Here is a 20,505-nt window from a genome sequence, read left to right as displayed (position 1 = left end):
GACTTTGATGCAGTTCATGTTTTAATTATAAATTTATTACATAATATAACAAACATATATCTCTGTGGTGGAGATATCCTGGGCAACATCTCAGATCTTGCCTCAGCTTTCACCATCACCCTTACTCTGTTTGCATGAGGAATACTAGGTAGCTTCTGGTGAACTTTTATTTCGACTAGGGCTTTCGTGTATTAAAATGTAGGGGGATTCCTAATGCTTTAAGCGTCCAGAAGTTGCCGGGATAGAAGTCGTAGATGGTTTGCCTGGTCAGCGGATGCTGAGAAGGGGAAGTTCACCTGTGAGACAAGGCTGAGGCGTTGCAGTGATACATCCACCATTCTAAACTTCACAGTGCAAACAAGGAGAAAACCAACAATGAAAGAAAAAAACCCTTTGATGATAAGATCACTGGTTCCAGTGGGTGACCAGACCCCAGTGGGTTTTTAAAAAGGTTACACTGCTCCCCCTACACTATTTAGATTGTGCTTTGTTGATTAGAAAATAAGACAAAGATAACCCTTCACTGAACTTATTTGACCTAATGATGTGTAAGTCTGTTACATGTTGCATTTTGCATCTGTATTTGTGGTAAACTTACACAACCATCTGGACCAGGTATTCACTACAGCATTGTTTCTTCTAAGCAGGCCAGCCTGTGTGAGTCCAGACTGTACACGTTCACCCCTAATGTGTTTGTATTTATATGGGAACAGTAAGTCAAGCTGGATAATAACCTTCATCACAGTAAAATCAAGCAATCGTGATGTGATTTGTCTCAAAATTTAAATAGAAATGTTAATGCAAAGCTCACAGGTAGATATACACAGGCTATTGTTTACATTCATAAACAATAGCCTGCTTCTTTACAAAATAATAACAGAAGGATCTAACAAATGTCTGTAGTTCTCAAGATTTCCAGGAGATGGCACCATATTATTGAGTCTAACAGCTCAAGAATGCTGTAACTAAGATAGTCCTAAAGCAAAGACAAATATACAGTTAAAAGTTAAGTTATTTTTTGGCACATTTTTCCTTTGTGTTGTTTGTTCCTCACTGGATCACCTCACATAGCATATCCAAAACTCAGAAACTGAAGGTCTGAAAAAGGAAAAAGGAGTGCTGCCAGACAGAGTGGAGGGTAAGGAGCGCAAATGCCATCTGGAAATGTGTGTACAAAACAGTGACACTGCATAAGCTGTACCTACACAGTTACAAGGTGAGTCATAGTTGTCTTGCAATATAAAATGTGACAATGGTTTCGTTCAATACCCTGTGGTGGTCTGTCTCTCCGTCTGTCTGTCTGACTGTCTGTCTGTCTCTCCCTCCCTTTGGGCAGAGCAGTCCACTTTCTGAAGACGTCACTCGGTACAAAACAACAATGCAGAACAATGAAGTTCAAATCTGGAATAGAAGATGAATGTGTGTGCATTTTTCTGTTTGTGTGTGTGTGTGTATGTATTGTGTGTGTGCGTGTTTGTGTGACACAGCCACTGCCGGGAATCTCTGATGGTAATACAGTAAGGCTATAGTGGACTAGCTCCAAAGATGTGAACCCTAACAATCAACCATACACGCTCTCACTGTCATCCTCGTTGTCGCTCTCACAGATACACTCAAAAAAATGGAAACAAACAAGCATTTGCACACACGCACAGTCACACACGCATGGTGAAGAGGAACGACCACACAGAGAGATTCGGGGAATCCAGATGCACGCATGCGCTTGGACGATGGGTGGCTTTTATGTTAGCACCTTGTCACCTTGTTTTGTGCAAATCATCCCCTAGTTCATAGTTCAGAGTTCAAAAGTTCAAGAGTTCATAGAAAGAATAAAATCTGCTCACCTTTTCCACAGGTGGTTAACTATGCATATATGCCAAACATTCATATATAGATCTATATACTTTTTGTTTTTCAAAAATTTATATGAAATCTATCATATATACATTGCTTGTGATTTAAAAAAAAGAATTTTTTTGTAGTTTGTTCATTTTTACAAGTGTAAGTACGTTGAGAATGGACAGGATATTCATTTTTTTCTGTCTTTTTTTTTCTGTCACTCTAAAATTCAAATGAGTGAAAGATTTAAGTATCATGTTCCACACGCTACAAAATCTACCCACAGTGTCCGAGGGTAACAAATCAAAGAGAGAAAGAAAAAACAAAAAAGTAATAGAAAAAGAACAATAAACACAAAAAGTCCAAATGAGTCTGAGGACAAACTGTAACACTGGAGTCAGAAGTAAAATAATCAGTGAGGTCACAGTGAGGCAGTGAGTGCTATTCCTACAACCCAGATACGACGTTATATTTACCACCCGTTTCTTTTTTTATTTGTTTTTTTTTACAAACTGCTAGCATAAAAGAGAGAAAAGAAAAAAAAGATGCACACAACTCCTCACCAAGTGAAACTGCCTTGGCATACTGACTGGATGCTGCTGATGTACGGAGGTTTTTTTTAGTGGTAATAAAGATTACCTGGCCGTCTGTTCGAGAAAAGCTATGGATAAAATGCTTTTTTTGTTGCGTGAATAAAACTCACTGTTTCTCACTGCCAGCAGAAGCTACTCATGAGTACAATTGCAGATTTTGTATTGTTAAAGGAAAATTCAGTTGTTTCTTTTTTACAACCTGGGTCTTATTTTTAGAGTTCCGGCTGCCACCATTCATGATAATACTTTACTCACTAAGTAAATCGTAGAGATAGAGGGAAGCAGCGACGTACCAAGACACTGCCAGGTTGTAAAATACTGAATTTCCTTTAAGACCTTACAGAGGCGTTCCCATCCCCACAGCCTGATAAACTACAGACACATTTTCTGCAGTGGCATTTCAGAAGGGCACATACTTTATGTCTAGCTCATTTCAGCCCGTGTATGACAAGTTTCTGTTGATTACACTCCAGGTAAAAGTAGGTTTTAAGGATAACAAACATTTGCTTTGCTTCAGTTTAAGCTTAAAGGCATAGTTTGGATTTTTTGAAGTGGGGCTGTGTGAGGTACTCACCCATTGACAGTGTATTACCCACAGAAGATGGTGGTCAGTATGCTCCCAGTTTAGTGAGAAAAACGAGAGTAGCGACACAGATGGGTTAGCAGCAAAACACATTTTAACCTCTTGCAGAAAGGCCTACCTAAAAAAGATCATTATCAGTTGAAGTTAACGCTATATTGAGAATATTTTTACTGCTTTACCCTGCTGACAGACAGCCTTGTCTTTGGCACTACATTTTCTCAACCATAGAACTTTAGCCCTCCATAAACTTAAGTCCTCTGTGCACTGTATTACACTGCAGGTCAGCAGTTTGGGTCAGACGTTCAGTGGTTTAGGGAAGACACAACAAACACAAGAAAATAAAAGAACTGAGTGATTACGACAGCAAAGACGAAGTGTCGTGTGGGGACAAATGGATACCTTAATAAATCAGAATATAGAGAAGAACTTTTGCAACAGACCGAAAAAGAAAGAGAGGCGAAACTTGTGTGAAAACTGGTTGCAAAGATAGAGCACAAGCCGATTGTGTAAACTGTAAACTCGTGCTCATGGACCCAGAGAGCTGCTGCTGCCTGGAACTGGTTACAACACAACCTTATGATCCTTCTAAATCGGATGCCGCCAGCGCTTCACACTTTACAGGTTGTTCGGTGAGTCGTTTTATTTATTTGTAGGTATTAATTTTACCTGGAGGTTGGGTACAGCCGTGCTCTTCAGCAAGTGTCTCTCTGGCTTCTTAAGCGGCGGTTTTACATAATCCTCTTAAGAGAAATGTTCAGTGTAAACGTTGAGCCGTCTCAGTCTGTGTGTGTTGATGTCTATATTCAGTGTAACTGGCCACAACTATTTTCATGTATTTGTTTGAGCAGCCCGCAAAAACAAGCATGAAATCTTTAGAAAAATCTTTAGAAAAGTGATGTTTCATTTCAGGCTGACCTATGGTGTAACACACTGCGCTGCACAGTTGTGCTTATGCGCAGGAATACATAAGTTCTACGGCTGAGAAAATGTAATGCCGAAGGAAAGGGCTGTCTGATGGCAAGATAGAGCGGTGGAAATATTCTCAGTATAGCGTCCACTTAGACTGATATTGATTTTTTTATATGTAGGCTTTTTTTAGTGGCTGAAATACATTTGGCTGCTGACCCCATCCACAGCAGTCCATTGCTGAGCTTCGTGGTGATACTCCCGCCTGCCTCTCCAAACAGGAAACATAGAGATCGCCATCTACTGTATGTGATACACTGACTGCAGATGAATACCTCATACAGCCTCACTTCAAAAAGTCCAAACTATCCCTTTAATTTGACCAGGCTCACACACACACACTTGGTTTCCTTCTGCAGCGAAAAAGATAATTTCCTCTCTACTGGTGATGAGAAACATCCCAGTGTTTCCTTCTGTCATGACCTTGTGCAGCCTGGTCTGAGAAGCATCATCAGTGGTTGCAGGGATGGAAATTTTACTAGCTGACTAACTTTTTTTTTTTTTTTTACAGACTGTGGTGGTGTTAAATTGTCCTCACAGGTAAGAATTGAAATGAATAGTGATAAAACAACAGCCAACAACATCTCCATGCTAGTGCCCCAAACTTCCATCCCTGAGTGATAAACAGGCAAAAGATGAAGAGCCCCTTTTACCAATTAGCTGTCTCATTATGGTCCTTACTGTACGCTGTTGTGGATAAAGTAGGGCCAGAGAACCACGTCAGTGAGAGCTGTAGCTGAAGCGGTAGGGATGGGTGTCAACTGGGGTCTCAGCCTCACATTACGGGATGCCCTTTAGTATGAAGGAAGACCGTAAGAAAATAAAAACAAACATCAAACTCTCTGTCCAAGACATGATGCAACTCGTCATGCTACGGTTCAAGAAAGGGTGACCATAAGGAAAGTTGTATACCTATGACAAAAATTTCATTTCCATATCTATATACTTTTTTTAAATTTCAAATATATATTTATATATTTATATATATATGTATATAATTGGTAGAAATGAGTAAACTATTGGTGGAATAAATTTAAAGATTTCTCTCTGCCTTCTATACTAAAAACCAAAAACAGGCGCAGATTAATTTATTACATTTCCTCTTTGCAACATTGTCTTTTCTTCTGAAAGCTATATTTAGATACATATATATCATATTATATAATACCTATATATAATATTCCCTTTGGAAAACCAAAAAATTGATTATGAAAAAAGCCACGAGTGTTGATTAAACATTCTCCAAATATAATAGATAGCACAGTCTGGGTACCAAGGCGGAGGGGTTTTCTCCCGTGGTTTACTTGGTGGAGCTCCACCTCTGGGCTCGAAAGTCTTCGGTTTAAAAACAACAGCAGGTATAGAGAAGACACACCTTTTCAGAGCTGTGTCTGCAGTATGTCCGTAGTCCTGTGTTCATCATTGTTGATCTCTGTATAAATATTTTGAAAGGCAACTGAGCTTTCTGTTTGGAACGAAAATTCTTCCTCCTCCTCCTTTACTCAAACTGCAAAAGGCTTTCAGAGGCCTAATAGATGGAGGGATAGAGGTAGAGAGGAGAGGAGGGAATAGTGAGAGAGAAAGTGTGGGTGTTACTAAGGGAACAACTGAAGCTTTCACAAATCAAATGTTTTAATTGGAGCTCATGCGATTCTCCTCGGCAAAGAAAGACCAGAGCCCGTTTTGAGGTCTGATCTAATTGGCTGCAGGCAAGGAGGTGGGCAGACACTAAGGGCCGAGTAGAGGGGAACGAATGTATTGACTCCTCCTCTTCAGTGCAGTGCCAAGTGCAGGGTATTTATGCAGAACGGGAACATAAAGTGTCGCTAAGGTACACAGGTAAACATTTGTGATGCAGAACATAAAAGCAGCCAGAGTAAAAGAGGAGCGGCCCCTATCCTTTCTCTTTCATCAACACTGTTATCTTGCCCATTCTATCTTCGTCTTTCTCCCCATCTGTTGCTGTGTCTCAGGGCAGGGGTCAGCTCTCTAGCAGCAGTTTTAGTGCTCGTTCAATGTTCATGCGGTGTCCGACTCGCGTCACTCCCAGCTCTGCAAAGTCATCCTTAGTTAGAGCTGGGAGGTGAGAGCCTTCGATCTCGTGTTCCTGAAATCCTGCTCTGTGCTCCCCCAGATTGATGCTCTCCAGCCAGTCGCCGACATCGTACTTATTCCAGAGGTGGAGGGGTTTCTGGTGGAAGGGCCGGAGGGCTAAAAGTGGTGACCCCAGCCCGGGGGAATGAGAAGGTGATGGGGATGGGGAACGAGAGCGGGAACGGGCGCTGGAGCTCCTCATTACAAAGCGGACCTCTTTCGGCTCCTGGGGTAGGCTGAGGCTAGAGGATTTGAGGATGGTTTGTGGCGGTGTTGTCGGTGAGGTCGGTAGGCCGAAGCTTGAGAATCGTCCAAGAGGGTCGCCCCGATCAGGTGAGCCTGAACCTGGGCTTGGGGTGCGTCGGGTGACAGGGTATCGGCTTCCAGGGCGGATGGTGTATGTGGTGCCATAACTTCTCTGAGAAATGGTGTGGAGCTCGCCTAGGCTGCTGAAAAGTCTGTGGGAGACAGAGAGAGACAGAGACAGTTTCAGGAATGTTAACAGACGAGACGAAAGTGAACAGATAAAGAAGAAGAAAAGGAGACCAAGCTTTGGGTTATATGTATTAACCACTGTAAATTCTTAAGTTTAAGCTGGTGTAGGCTTGACGTTAATAACTGACTGAATAACAGACCCAGCTATTCTCACATCACAGCAACATCAAAGCAGCAAGCTGCACTCATTGGTCACGACATTATTTACAGCTTTGGATAAAAATCTTTTTACTACTCAATCGTGAATATATCACATTGGACTTGCATCACTATTTCAAGTACTACATCAACTATACAAGGGAATATATGGCAGCATTTGAGAATAAGGCAATATTTTCACTGACATCTACACTCAGTCCATCTGAACATTACTGAAAGTGTTTTTCCTCTAATGAATTAAACCAAAAGCTACTTCCTGTTAAGGCATATGTGATCCACAAACAGCAAAGGCTCAGAATAAAAGTACAGTAACAACCAGATTTAGTGTTTTACATTGAAACGAGGACTAACGTGAAAACACTGACAGTACAAACATGTGTTAACACACAGTAGGCAGTTGCACATTACTGACAGTGAAGTAGCTTTTTTATGACAAAGAATTACAGTTGAACGTATACTTATTTACTCTGAGGTGCAGCTATTCAATGCGCCAAGTCAACAATTCGGGAATCTCAGTGATTAATCAAACCAATCTTACCATCTGCAGCATGAAGAGGAAGAATTATACTAACACAATCTGGCAACAATTCTCAAGAATCTGATACTAACAACAGTTTCTCCAGTATCTTCCAAAAGAACAATAAATGCCGTATAACCCACATTTTTATGCCTGACCCTCTTTTGAAAAATAATAGCATCAACTTGTTAAACAATCTGAAAGTGGCTGATTAGTATACTACTGATCTAATGGAGGAAAAGATGGCCAGAAGGGAGGAGGATGGATTAGAGATTAAGTCTAACATGAAAGTTTTGCTTGGTGCAAGCAAGGAGAAGCAAAAAGGAGGAGGCCTAGATGTGGTAAGAGTCGGTGCAATGGTGTCTGCTTTGTTCATGCATGTTAGTGAGTGTGTTATGTACACGTGTGGCACATGTCTTCCCTCTACTGCATGTGTCTGGAAACTTTGATGTGGACTAGAGAGTGTGATGGAACAGAGGTAGCTAAGGCAGCGCACAGGCTGGAAGAATGATCAGACTACAGGGAGCCGACGGATATGAGATGAGCTCCATGCGCACTTACACAGTCGTCCTGCCCTCCTGGGCGCACAGTCAGTTCTAGACCAATCAGATCAGAGCAGCAGGGCGGAGCATGCAAGGTGAGCAGAGAGAGAGCAATGGGAGAGAATGTTAGCATCACTCCATGAGACGCAGCCTGCCAACCAGACTCTGCTTCAGCCAACTCTGCTGTCTTTGACACGCTTCGTGTGTGTACAATTGTGTGTGTGACTGTGTGAGTGTTGCTGTGAGTGCATGTATGCGCCCAGGTATTTATGCGTGTGTGCATGTGATGGTGTTTTTGATGTATAAGCACGACAAAGGCAGCAGAGCAGGCTTTGGCACTGGAAGGTCTGACCAGTGGGCTACATGAGAGAGAAATGAGCACACTATTCACATATCAAACACTGCACAAACAAAAGAAAAACAAACAAACAAAGAAACAAACAAATAAAAGGCGGGCACATGTCCCTTGACTTTTGTGGTTGCTTTTGTACTTATTCTGAAATTATGTGGACTAAATGAACCATTATTCTTGATGGCAAGCAATTATTTATATGTGTTGTGCAAGTAGTTGTGATTAATTAACATCTGTATCTGCTACACTGTTTATAAGGGTGTGTGTGTGTGTGTTTTCAGGAAATATAAATTGCTGTTTTAGTGTCATTTAAGAGACCTACAGTGTCCAATAAGCAAGACAGTCAGGGACCATGGCCATCCTCAACACAATCACTGAAAAACAAAACAAAGTTATGCAAATTACATAAACAGAGAAGAACAGAAAACCAAAGGGCACAAATGAAAAAAAAAACCAAAACAAAAAGAAAACGAGAACCACAGGTTTCTAAACCACCCAAAGCTGATACATGATACACAGCATGTGAACGAGGTGGACACAAGAGAGACAAAGTACAGCAGCATGTGTGGTTTCTGAAGGGTTTAAATGGGGCACACAGTGGATGGGGTAAGTGAGTAACATTACAGTTAAGGGTGCTGGGATGCCTACGCTACATGTGAAATGCTCCAGTAGGTGAGGAGGAGAAACAAATGCAGAGGCAGAGAGAGAGAGAGAGAGAGAGAGGGAGGAAGAGAGAAAGAGAGAAATAATGGTGTGCATGGTCATCTTTGTCAGCCGAGGGCAATCAGCTGTTGGGATGGATGTGGTGAGGATGAATTTGATTGCATTACCTCCGAAAAAGGATGAGCCCAATCATGAGTGAGTGTTACATGATATGTTGTATTTGATATCATGGTCACCTGTTCCTTCCAGGGATCATGATGTTGTTGAGGTACACACCGATGATTGATGGCAAAATTTGTCTCAATGTCACATGGTGACTTCATGTTTCATTTGTGGTCGCCCAGGCAACGCAAGTCTTAAGCGATAGGGATGAATGAGCTTTTCAACCCAAACTATCTTGGGAATAGACTACTGTTACTAATAAAAGAACAAAAAGGGGACCAGACTGCAAAACATGCTTATAAGGCTTTAAAATACAGAATAGTTTATGCTTACGCAATTATCTTCATTAAAAAACAACAACAAAAAAACAAAATCTGATGATCTGAATACATGACTTTGTGATATTTATGGAGGTGCTGGAGGTAAATTCTGCATCAAGGATTTCCAGAGGCAACAGCAAGAAGTAGCAGCAGACTTTTGTTGATGCCAAACTATACTGTAGCTCTCAAATAACAAATTCTGCCAAGCGCCAACATTAGTTAGTATCAAAGGCCAAAAACTAACAGCCCTATACTGATCAATTCTCAAGAGTCTTTCCATTCTTTGATGGGTGTAGATTGCTAAAAATCTAAAGCATTTTGGTTTCACTTGTGCGGAGTTGGTCAGCTCCTCCTCATGAAATTAATACGATAAGCGGACTGCGAAAAGGTCTATTCTAACATCTTCTTAAACTTAGATTCTCTCCCCAGGTCTTTTAGCTCCTCTTAATCAGCAGTGAAGTTTAGTGAACATGAAAGCAAAACTGTCCACCCTCCTTATTCATACGAACAGAAATGAGGACAAGAGAAGAAGAAAGGAGAGGAGCGAGACTAAAAAATCAACTGCATCTAAAACTTGGGAACTCTTTGAAACCTCCATTCAGAGATCTTCACTGATAAATTACTGTAAATGAAGGATTCTCCTGAACAGCACGTTAAAATTAACAATGATTAGTCTCAATTTCATGGCAGAGCAAAACTACAGTGGACAACCAATGAATGAAAGCATTTGTTCTTCCAACTTGCCAAACCATAAAATCACAACCGGGCCAAATCCTGAGTAGATCAGAAGAGAAGACATTTATTTGACATTTACCCTTACTTGGCACCTCGGAACTTTTGACAAGGTCAGGTAGTCGTGTCATTAACGTGGCAGTTAATGCTGAGATCATGAGGGGATGGTTTTAACATGACACACCATTATAGTTCAGTCATGTTCAAATATTTCTGAGAATACATCCTTAAATCTTTGAAGTTATCACTGATGATACTGTAGGATGGGGCACGGTGATAAGAAGGAAACTGCAGTTTCTGGTCTTATCAAGTTTATATCAGTGATGGCTGCAAAGAGGTGCAGATATAAGAATGCATTATGTATTATTTGAACAAGGACTCTGGGAAAAGCTCAAGGAAAAGCTGGAAGGGTAGGTACTGGCAGGGTCAAAGGTTAGAACCCAACAGAGTGTATGTGAGATGAGGAAAGGCTTTCGGGGAGAGCATGCCTCCAAGCCCTGTTACCTTGTTTGCATCAACAGATAATCTACTACTACTACTACTACTACTACTACACACACACACACACACACATACACACACAACAAACAGCGTAACCTTATCATTATTGCCTACTTCTGCTTAATGTATATACTTTACAACCCAGATCATTTAACAGGAGGCCAAGGAGTTCAGCTGCAACTATGGAAACAAGGAACAATCGAGACCCAAGACCAGAGCCATCAATTGTAGTACTACTGTATATTTCTAACACCAACAATTTGTCATGGTAACACAGTCCTACAACCAAATATTTTATATTCTTTTTTAAGTAAATTTTACTCTGAAATAGTCTGTAAGTGAAGGAATCAGGTGATGCAAACAAGGTAACATCATAGATAAAAGAAAATACATGAAACAAAATGTGTAAAGGGTTATTTTCCAATGGGATTAGTTGATAGGCTTGTTAGGAAAAGTATATATTTAAAAAAGCTTAAGTTTACCCTAGGGGCTATAACCTTAAGGTTTACTCTCTTCGGTGTCCTCACATCTGCAGAAATATAAAGGACTTCATTGTACCTTCAGGTATGGTGTGAAAACAAGAAACCCACAGATAATAGACAAAACAGCACTGTGCTTCAGATGCTCTAGTTGACCCCAGTGTCGCTGTGAGAAGCAAGCTTGCCTTTGCCTCTTCTCTATGCTTCATATTTGCTTTTTACTCACTGACACTGCAACATGCTTTGTGACCCATAGAAAGTTAAAGCGAAGATTAACAATGCTGTAACACTAACACTGTAAGGGTAGCTAATGCTAGCAATGCTGGTGGCTTCTGATCTCATTAGCGCTTACCATCACAATGGACTGGCTTAAATGTGGATTCATTTGCATATTTTAAGATGTGAATAAAACCAAATCATGCACAGAAATAAAACTTAAAGCCACCCTCTTTGACTCAGCCTCTAGGTATCCCTATTTCCAGATAAGTGTTATTAGATTTAAGACCAAAATAGACTTGAAATTGTTGTCTACAAAATATGTTTGCTTTTAAATAATAAATCAAAGCCTCTATGTTTGCAATCTCTCTTCCAGTGGGCTTGTTATTGCAAAAAACAAGAAGGGATATCGACTGCCGACATAATAATGGATCTAAATAAAGAGTAATATAAAATGTCGGTAGACAAGAGACAAGAATTAAACTCAGTGTCTGACAAGTATGTAATTTAAGATGATTTCAGACCCTTCTTTCTGATGTTAAACCCTGGAGTTGCTTTAGGTTGTTAACTCTCACTGTCTCTGCCACTGTCTGAGTAAAATATATCATGACTTTTAATGTAACCATCTGTTCTGTCACGCAGTGTCGAATACAGTTTTCTTACCTGGCACCTGCCACGGGTGACTTCCTCCCCGGATCAAGTGATGCTCCCAGTGGTTCCTCTCCCAGTGACCTAGTGTCTTTATTTAGCTGCTGTAGTCGTGAACTGAGCTCCCCCATAACAGATGGTTTTGCTCCCTCATCTACACCCAGTCCCAGTCCCAGCCCACCAAGATTGCCCAAACTCCCAATACCTAGCCCCACCCCTGGCCCGCGAGGCTCCACTGGGTCCCCCCACAGCTTGGACCTCCGCTGGAAGAGGTAGCGCGGCTTGGTGGGGGCTAGTCCAGTCACTGAGGCTGAACCACCTGAGGGCAGCCCAGCTCCTCCAGCTGCAGCAACAGCCAGGGCGGCAGCCTGTTGTTGTGATAGCAGCTCGCTGTCAGAGCTCTGCTTCAGCAGAGGGTCCCTGAAGGTGACGGGGCCTTTACTGCCTCCTATCTGGGACTTGAGTCGGGGCTTAGGAGGCACTGGCGGCTTGTCGAGCACAAAAGTCTGCCCGTCAGCATAGGAGGTGTGCGTGGTATGTGTGTCGGCAGGCTCGCCGCTTTCTGAGGACAATGTGGACATGCTGGAAACCGTGGAGACGGTGCTGGTGGTCTCAAGATGGTGGTCTCGCTCTCTGTCGCTGGAGCTGCGCGTGTCAGCCTCCTCCACGCCTGAGTCAGCCGCAGAGCCAGACTCGCCCACCGGTGGGGGCTCCAGAGGGTCAGATGGCTTCCCTGAGACAGCTGCTGCACTGGGTGGAGGTGCCGGCTGGGGAGGCTGAGGCTGGGTGGGGGTCACAGTTGGGGTTGCTGGGGTTGAGGGAGTCTGGGGTGTGGGTGTTGGAGGGGTAGTGGGAACGGAGGCAGGTTTAGTTGGAGACACAGGTGTCCCCTGTGCCTGTGCCAGCAGCCCATTGGCAAACTCATCCGGTGGTGGAACAACTCCAATCTTACGTAGCTCCTCTCTAGTTTCCTCATCACTGGAGGACAACATTGCTGGGGGCAGGGTCACTGTGTATGGATCCACATCCTCCTCGGAGCTTCCCTGAGCCAGACTCTTCTCTTGGGCTGGACTGGCAGGACGCTGAGTTTGAGGCTGGGCCTGGAGCTGGGCTTGGGGCTGGGAGACTGTGGGACTGGGGGATTTAGCTCGTGGAGTTGGAGATTTGCTGGGCTCCGTGGATGTTGGGGCAGGTGTCTGTTCTAGTTCTGGACCCACCCCGACAGCCTGGCCGTTACTAGTAGCATGGACCATGATAAGCCCTGCCGTTTTCTGCTGCGACGTATCCATAATACTGATCAACATACTTTTTTTATCCTCTAGTCTCTTCTCCTCCTTCCGCTCCTCTACTCTGGCCTCCATCTCCTGCCGGAATGATACAGGTGATGGTGATGTGGCCCACTGTGGTTTGGTGGGCTGGGGAACTAAAATAGATGTCGGGGAGGATCCAACTCCATACCCCACTGCCTTGGCGCTTTTAGGCGAAAAAGGGGGAGTTGAGGGAGCCCCTTCCCCATGTGGAGACTCTTTGGTCTGAGGGTCAATGAACATAACGCTCTGGCCTGCCCGCTCCTGTTTAGTCCTAGGCTCTGGGCTGCCAGTTGGGGACTGGCTCTGGGAGGTCAGTGCTCTCTCCCTTGCGGCCAGCGCAAGAGCCAGTGGAGAGTTGGGGTCCAGGGGCTTTCCTGTGAGTGGATGAATAAAGGTGGTCCCACTAGGTGAGGGGCTCAGGGCCAAGGCAGGGGGCGGCAGCTGTCCCAGCTCTCGGGTGAGCATCCGTTCATCGATGGAGTGAGACTGAGTCAGAGAGGGGGAGTCGGAGCTGGTTGCAGACGCCCCCTCCATGGTCCCAACAGAAAGGAAGACAGTGGATTTCCTCCGTTCTTCAAGGCGACGCTCACGATCTTTCACTGCTCCAGCTATTGCAGCGGCGAAGGGGCCCTTACCCTGAAACATCATCTCCCCCTGGGCACGCATACGCTCTCGCTCAGCCATCAGCTGCTGCTGGTAGTAGTCCGCACGGCTGGTATGTGTGTGTCCATGGGTATGTGGGTGTCGTCCTGAGGGTGAGCTCTCTCGGGAGTGGGCAGCAGCTAAGGCTATACTAGCTTTTTCTTGTGCATCTTCCACCTGCAGTAAGACACAAATAAATCAGCCAAACATGTCAAAGTTAGAGAGTCTCTGACACATTAGTAAAAAATAACAAAACAGAAGACCGTTCCCAACATGTAACCTACCTGTAGTTGTTTCACCAAGGGACTTTTCTTCCTCTGGGGTTTGGTGGGTGTGTACAGTCCAATGCTAAATTGACCCACATTAGCATAGGGGTTGTCAATAACCCGACCCTTCCTTTTGATTCGCTCAGGTGGAGTAGCAGCAGAAGGACGGGGAATTTCTGTAGGTTCTACAGGTAGATGGGAAGAATCCTGGAGGATGATCATGGAGCGGGCTTTCTTCTGTCTCTCTATGTGTGTGGCCTGCCGCTGTGCGGCCTCGTAAGGCAGGTCCAAGGAGGAGGGCTTGAAGCTGGAGCGTCCTCCAGGCTCATGGCCCTGACTCTGGGTCCTAGATGGGGGAGGAGGGGGACAGAAGGCTGGGGGAGGACCAGTGTCTAGGTAGTAGGGAGGAGGTGGAGGTGCCGTTTGTGGAGGTGGAGGGATGGGATGGGGCTGTGAGTGGTCTCGGAGGGTGTCTGTCATTGAGGAACTGCGTGGAAATCTGTTCTCGCCTGCAAGGGCAGACAGCCGATCCTCCTCAGTGGCACCTGATGAGGGAGGGAAGAGCACAGACCCTCTGGTGACCAGGAGTAAGCTCATGAGATAAGACCATTTCATACCAGCCTAGCAGGTCCACAGCTGCTTCCTGAAAAATACACTGCAATGCATCCATCTGTAAATCTGTTAAGTCACACATTTAATAATGTTTAAGGTGTCTTAAATCCAGCTATACAATATTTAAATAAAACTTGTAATACTGGTAACTATTTTTGACTTATTTAACAATTAATTCAACATTCATTTAATGAGTGTACTTGAGAACAGGAAAAATGTTTAATAATACAGATGTTATTAATAATGTATGTGTATATCTACTTTTGAAATAGGCTCTGTACTTGAACATCTGCTCTGCAAATCTGTTTCCGTGAATATCCAGTAAGCACATTTGCACATTCGGAACATGTAATGCAATGTAAGTATATACTTGTAACCATGTCAACATTTGTTAATATGTATTTCTTGTCAATAGGAACTCAAAAATAGGGCTTTGATGAGGATGCAGCTTCATCTTCAGTATTTTCTATTTGCTGTACAGCTGTCTACATGCTATTCTTTGTGGGTGTGGTGATGCAATTTTACAAAGAGAATGAAGCTTCCTTGTCTTATATTCCCTACATGTCAATATATTACCTACAAGCATACTGTACATAAGATACACTATCATTCACCTTATTTGAATATGTACAGGATGGGTGATTGTTTTACCAAAAGACTTGGTCCTGGACATCCCCTTTGGTAGTGGTATGTGACCTCTCTCAACGCCTGGATGAAGACCGCCATGTAGAGTCATTCCTTGTCTCTCAAAGAGTGACTGCAGCACAACAAAACAAAGATATATGAAACACAGTTTTAATGCCTTTAATGCGTCTGAAAACTGTATACAGAATACCAGCAACAAAGCAGGACAAAGAAGTGTATGCGTACATGTGTGCAGTGTTGCATAGTGCTGTGAAGCCCAGGTGTTTTTGAGTTATGTTATGCGTCAGATTGAGTTTGCATGTAAGCCAGCACAGTGGCATATGCTGTCTGCCAGTGTGCTGTGTGTAGGTGCACTCACACTGATCTCTGCTGGTGTTATTCTCCTGCTGGTAGGCCTTTGTTTGACAGTAGCTGCTCTGTAATCTGCCTCCGAGGGCTGAGAACGCAACATAGACTCCTGGGACGCCAACATTTCATCTAGTCTCTCTGTTGAGAAGGAAATGAGCCACAGCTAAATACTGAGACACAAGACCAGAGAAATGTTGTGCCACATTGTGATTAAAAAAGCATCTCCAAAATGTAGCTATACACTGCAATGTGAGGTCATGCGCTATGGGACTGTATAAAATTGCTGCACTATCTCAAAACAAGTTCACTTTTTCCTCGATGACCACTAGGGAGTGAGCACTCAGAATTAAAAGAGACAGAAAGAGAGGAAAAAAAGACAAAAGGCAGAGAAAGAGAGAATCCACATATTTCAAGTGTTCTGCTCTTCACCTCTAAATCAACACTGCTTAACTTGAGACAGCAGTGATAAATCATCTTTATGACGTTCAGAGAGGTGTCAGTTTCTTGCCTCAGACTCACCTCCTCTTCTCCTCCGAGCAGAAGCTTGGTGGGAAAAAGATAGCGTCAGCAGAGGAGGGGAAATGACAAGAACAAGCCAACAGAAGTGACTATTCTAAAAGTTAGGAGACACACCAAGTTTTAATGACAAAGGGAAAGCAGAAATGTGACAGAAAAGGAGGACGAGAGTGTGGAGTTTGCATGCCAGCTATCTGGCACTCACCCAGTTCTTCCAGCTCAGCGGTCATGGACTTAGAGCGTAGTGTCAGGGTGGTACTGGGAGCTCTCTTGGGTGGCGGGGGAGCTGTGGAGAAAAGGCATGGTGTTGAGGATGAGGTTGAGGGGGATGAAGATCCTTTTGGTTTGCGGCTCAGTGCCCTCCTTGCATCCCCCAGACGGCCAGCCCATCCCGTCCTTCCTGCTTTGATCTGGTCAAAATCAGATGAACTGGATGGCTCACACTTAACCAGGACCTTGTTCAGGCTACGGTTGGAGCCCAGCTTCTTCATGTTTGGCTCTCTGTTGGTCCGATGGCTTGTTAATTTGTCAGATTGTCTCCAAGACTTTCAGTTTTCTAGTCTTTGTGCTGCAAGAATTCCTCTCCACTGAGGAGCCCAGAGGCAGTAAATGTACAGCTCAGTCCACTCTGTAACATCCCCGGCTTTCTGAATCCTCCCATTACACACAGAACAATAGATTTTGTCTGCCACGATAGGCAGAATAAGTAAAATGAGTGTGGCAAGGAGAGGGAGAAAGTCCTCCATCTTACTTTTAATATGCTGCCTGTCTGGAATTTAGCAGGTGTGTATCAGACAGAGACGCGCTGACACACCGGCTTACACACACATGCATATCCTCCCACATGCGGGACCACATGCAGATACACAGAGAAAGCTCCCTGAGGGAGGACATAATGACATGTGGGCTGACAGACGAAGAGATGACAGTAAATTCAACAGCTAAGGAAAATGATGCGCTGCAGACTTTATACCCAAAAGCCCATGGGAGCCTCCCAATCCTACTACACACACAAGGCAACTGGGCTGTTATCGTCCCACTCAAAGCAGTAAAACACATCTAACAAATACAAGCTCCAAATGCAAACGACAGACTTGCAGTTTTCCAAAAAATGCTTTAAAACAGGTTACAATAAACACCGTAATTAACCAAATTAAAAATAATGTGATCATGTATTTAAGCATGCTAAGTCTGCATAAACGGTGAAATGCCATGCAGCTGTAAAGAGATCCCAAAGCCACATACAGCAGCAGTATCTACATGCTGCAACAAACCCAAGTTTCCTATCAATACCACACAATACAACTAGATCAGCTCACTGTCTCCGAGATCGACAAGCTAGCTCTCAATGCACCACTGTAGAGCGATAGATCTCCAAATCCCACAGATGCCCTAGTGCCTTACTAGAGCCTAACTGTCCTGCTGCCGTCAGCAGCTGCAGATCTGGTGTACATACGCCATCCTGGGTACAGTCCATATCAAACATCTTCATTTCCTCACCAGCCTGCACATTCTGGTACAGTGGCAGGGAGCAGAGGAGACGGAGGAGGACGGAGCAAGTGAGAGGAACAGAGACAGAGTCAGAGGGAGAGAGAGAGATGCTTTTGCTGTAATGTAATGCTTAATTCAAACATGCAGTGTAGTCACCATGGCAACAGTGGCAGTAGTGAGGCCTCGCATGGTGCAGAGAATGTGTGTTTTGTATGTGTGTTTGCCTGCAAGTCTCTGGGTATGAGTGCGTGTGAGAGTGTGAGAGCATGCGCCTGTGCATTTGTGCAAAGGTGCGGCACAATATGCAGAGTCCCACCAAGTCCCACCGGAGGAGCGGTGCAGCGGGAGAGAGGGTGTTCGACACAGCTTAGGATGTAACAAAAGAAGACATTTTGGAGAAGTTTGAAAGAGGAATGAAGAATCCTGTTCTGAGGTCTGAAACACTAAACACGCTCCATCTTGTCTGCAGCTGTTTGCACTGTTCTCAGCACTTGAATCGATCTGTCCATCTTTTCTTCAATTTACAATAAAGGAATTGCACCAGCTATTGTCTTTACAGTTACCTCGCTCCTTCTATTACCTACTGAATATCTGTGGTCTCAGCAGAGATAAGCAAGCTTTAATGGAGGCAACAGACAATGACTTGAGAACACAAAAAGACAAAAAGGCACTGAGGTAAAGACACATTAAATAAATGCAGTTATGCCTACATGTTTTCATGTAGTTCCAATACATCTACCATAATGGTGCTATATTGCACAAATGACTTAAAATACTGGGAGTAAGCGAACAAAAATGTTAAAAGAATAGACAGACATTTTGGGAAATACACTTACTTGCTTTCTTGGTGATGGTTTGATGACAAGATGGATACTTCTCTTATTTTCTCTCGCATAAAGCCTGGAAACAACAGCTAGCCTGTCTGTGTCCAAAGGTAACAAGATCTGCCTACCAGCACCTCTAACGCTCATTAATTAACACTTTCCTCTTTGTTTAATCCACACAAAAACCAAAGTGTGAAAATCACAATTCGCCCTTTTATGTGGCGGACTATTTCTTGGTCACAACATGTAACTGAGAGTGGAGACCCAGAGTCTCCGCTGGTTGGCTGACAACTTCACAGAGAGAAACAGTCTGGCACATAATCCCCCGTAAAATGGCAAATTGTCATTTTAACACTTCGAATTTTGTATGGATTAAACAAACGAGATATAATGTGTTAATTAGTGAGCTTTAGCCATGCTGGTAGGAGGACACAGCCAAACTTACTGTTCCCTTTTGTTTTCAGTCTTTGTGCTAAACTAAGCTAACCAGCTGCCGGCTGTAGCTTTATATTTAACGGATAGAAATGAAAGCAGTATTGATCATCTCATCTAAGCATATTTTCCAAAATGTCAAATTTTTGCTTAAATAAATCATGACAACTGAGTGAACTCAATCCACTGAGGGAGATGGGACATGCGGATCAAAGCTCCAAAAAAAAAAAGGCAGTTAGTGGACCTTGAGTGCAGTTTTTTTTCTTGTCAAAATATGTTAAATTGTATAAACTATCATCAGCCATATCTAGTAAAGATAAAAGCTAGAAGAATGATGGCCAATGTCTAGAGATGAGTTTATTGAAAAGAGACAAGCATAAGGAAAGATACAAAGGGGTGACAGAGAGACAGTGAGACAGATTAAGAGACAGCATAAGGCCCTGAGTAGCAGGATTTAGTTGATACAGTACTGTCCCAATGAAACTAGGTCAAACCCATTTATCACTGTCTCTGTATCTCAATAATCGCAAAGGAGGTGCGCACACCACTCTTACACACACACACACACACACACACACACACACACACACACACACACACACACACACACACACACACACCATTGCAGTGTACACAGTCCTGAGGTCATAGTGCCAGGACTGTGTGGGAGCTGAGTAATGGCGAGCTGTGGTTGACATGGAAACCACATGAATTTACAGCAGGCGAACGTAGTAGAAATCACCTTGACAACGGAAACACACATATCTTTTTAAGTCCTCTGTAATATGAAACCAACTTAAACGTCTCCATTACATTACAGCTATAAAATTTATTAGCAAACAACTGAGACATCCTATAGCAAACTATGCGTCATGCTAAAATCCCTAAAGCACACACTATACTTCAATTAAGCCATTACTACATAATTAGGGGAATAAGTTATATTTAAATTACTGTTCATACTAATTTTTATGTTTAATAATAGTTACAAAAAGCACATATATAAAGTGGAATTTTGTGACATTTAACATGAAGAAAATCACATTTTAGAAATGTCATTTATTACATATGAAATGTAATATTTCACATGTGGAAATACGAGTTTAATGTAGAGGAGCTTTTCCTCTGGTCTTTACCTTTCTTGCGAACGACCTCCTCAGACTCCGGTTTGCGCGTGACAGACACCACCTTCATCAGCAGCCTGTTGCCCCCTTGCCGGATCAAGGACACCACCTGTTTATGGCCCACCTTCACTACATTCACCCCGTTTACCTGAGACAAAACAAACACAAAGACAGAGTGAGCCACGTCAACACAAGTGCGACCATTTCCAACAATTCTGCTGACACCAAAGCACCATAGTTACCAAGTTCTGGTTAATTAGTTTACACAAAAAGTAAACCCACTCAGAGGAGTTAAAGGGATAGCTTGGATCAATGACTGCTTTGTATAGCTTCATATGTTAGCTGCAAATATTCACAAATATCTACAAACCCATTTTGCTGGCACAGGAGGAAATATGCGTCAGATCCATGAGTGTACCATGTGACTGTGCAGA

At 43.3% G+C, this 20,505-nt stretch overlaps 1 protein-coding gene across 2 annotated transcripts in view; it reads right to left on the bottom strand.

Annotated features, from left to right (window-relative positions):
- Positions 1-13: 13 nt before the first annotated feature.
- shank3a (SH3 and multiple ankyrin repeat domains 3a) overlaps positions 14-20,505 on the bottom strand; it is a 267,152-nt gene continuing 246,660 nt past the window's right edge. The window contains exons 19-26 of one of the 2 annotated variants that reach the window (XM_050073917.1): positions 20,084-20,219; positions 16,406-16,486; positions 16,204-16,227; positions 15,695-15,822; positions 15,343-15,448; positions 14,098-14,624; positions 11,877-13,990; positions 14-6,533 (exon numbers count right to left, since the gene is read on the bottom strand). In XM_050073917.1, coding sequence (XP_049929874.1) covers positions 5,963-6,533; positions 11,877-13,990; positions 14,098-14,624; positions 15,343-15,448; positions 15,695-15,822; positions 16,204-16,227; positions 16,406-16,486; positions 20,084-20,219 — 3,687 coding nt within the window. In that variant the 3' untranslated portion in view covers positions 14-5,962. The remainder of the gene's footprint in view (positions 6,534-11,876; positions 13,991-14,097; positions 14,625-15,342; positions 15,449-15,694; positions 15,823-16,203; positions 16,228-16,405; positions 16,487-20,083; positions 20,220-20,505) is intronic. The other variant, XM_050073918.1, reaches the window with a different exon arrangement.

Source organism: Epinephelus moara, chromosome 20 (genome assembly GCF_006386435.1).
Source record: "Epinephelus moara isolate mb chromosome 20, YSFRI_EMoa_1.0, whole genome shotgun sequence".
In the NCBI taxonomy this organism is placed as follows: domain Eukaryota; kingdom Metazoa; phylum Chordata; class Actinopteri; order Perciformes; family Serranidae; genus Epinephelus; species Epinephelus moara.
The sequence above is the reverse complement of the archived record's forward strand: the minus strand, read 5'-3'. Positions and strand labels throughout refer to the sequence as shown.